The 1,527-nt window shown below is 27.4% G+C and overlaps 1 protein-coding gene across 1 annotated transcript in view; it reads right to left on the reverse strand.

The window, feature by feature from the left end:
• LOC106690853 (putative cystathionine gamma-lyase 2) overlaps positions 1–979 on the reverse strand; it is a gene marked incomplete at its 5' end in the record, with an annotated part of 6,644 nt that extends 5,665 nt beyond the window's left edge. The window contains 1 exon segment of the mRNA XM_014436433.3: positions 843–979. Coding sequence (XP_014291919.3) covers positions 843–979 — 137 coding nt within the window.
• Between the last annotated feature and the right edge of the window lie 548 nt (positions 980–1,527).

Raw genomic sequence — 1,527 nt, forward strand, 5'->3', positions numbered from 1 at the left:
AAAAAAAATAAATACATTAAATAATCAAATGATAAAAATAAAACCTTTCAATGAAGTCAGTCATTGATACATAGTTGATTACAAAATATGCGTGAAACTCTTGTGAATTAGAAATAAAACATCTTAGGTGTCAGCATTTGTTGATGATTTTAATATATGAGAATTAGGAAATGAAATTCCATTGAGGAGAATCTCTCTTAATTAAATAAAATATCTCTTTTATTTAACAAATATTTTATTCCATTTTATTATCAATATGGTAAAGGGTTTCATTCAGACTAATATGCTCTACCATACCTTATGAAATTTAAGATAAATAAAAAACAAATTTTATCTTAATGCATTCAAGAATTTCTAATATTCAATTTTTAAAAAATCCATAAGAATAAATTATTTTTCCTTGGAAAGCATCATAAACTGAATTGAAATTAGAGTCAATTTCTGAATTAAAATAGAACTTTTATTGAAATGATTTGTTATTATTATATTATAAAATGATACATTAATGACTTGTTATCATTACATAATAAAATGATGAAATTAGAAAGCTAAGGCGAGATTCCAGTATATTTTGATGCTGGACTAAATTTAACGAGTTTATTTTAATTTTTAATTTCTGCCTAATCACATTTTAAATCCAAGAAACTAGTATTTTTTTTTAATGAATGTTAAAACTACTTTTTACCAAGAACATACTATGCATCATAACTTTATAAAACAAATTGATCTTTAATTGCATCAGTTGTTTGTAGTACCATAAAAATATAAACTCCGAATTATCCTACTTAACATTATAAATCAAAAGAATGACAGGTGAACTGATCAAATCAACATTTTCATACTTGGCAGAACCACCAAAGAGATCATCTCCGCAAATGACATGGTCACCAACTTTCAGCAGAGCACAAACCCCTGTAATAGTGGCAAGACCAGATGAAAAAGCAAAAGCATATTTTGCATTGTCAAGATTAGCTATGCACTGCTCGAGACAGTGTCTACTTGGATTTCCACATCTTCCATATCCATAACCCTGATGAAAAAAAAAAAATGTTAATAAATAGATACTATGAAAAAATAATAAGAAAGCAAAATATCCTGAATTCAATTAGAGTTACTGGCATATGAAATATCATTTTTCCTAAATAATGATAATAAAACATGTCTTTTTGGAATCACATTTTCTTTGCTCCATAAAAAAAACAAAAACATTTTAACAAATCATCATAACCATCAGAAATATGAAAGTAAACTAAATGTACATTCAATAAATGTTTGCTGAACAGTCTATACTACAAAGAGGAGCCATAAAGTATGGAACATGATCATTTTTTATTTCTGTGATAGTGGTACAACCTAGTTACAGAACTTAGTCTCTTTTTATGGCTTCCTCCACTTGTCTCGGTTTTGTGCCAATGCCAATTAGCATCTTCCACCAAAACATCTGATCACTTTAAGTTTAGTCTTCCTCTCTTTCTTGTTCCTTAAATTTGCAGTTTTTGGTATTTCTCCATCTACTATTCTGGTGAT

Source organism: Halyomorpha halys, unplaced genomic scaffold (assembly GCF_000696795.3).
Source record: "Halyomorpha halys isolate HHAL.00 unplaced genomic scaffold, Hhal_1.1 Scaffold1909.1, whole genome shotgun sequence".
Lineage (NCBI taxonomy): Eukaryota > Metazoa > Arthropoda > Insecta > Hemiptera > Pentatomidae > Halyomorpha > Halyomorpha halys.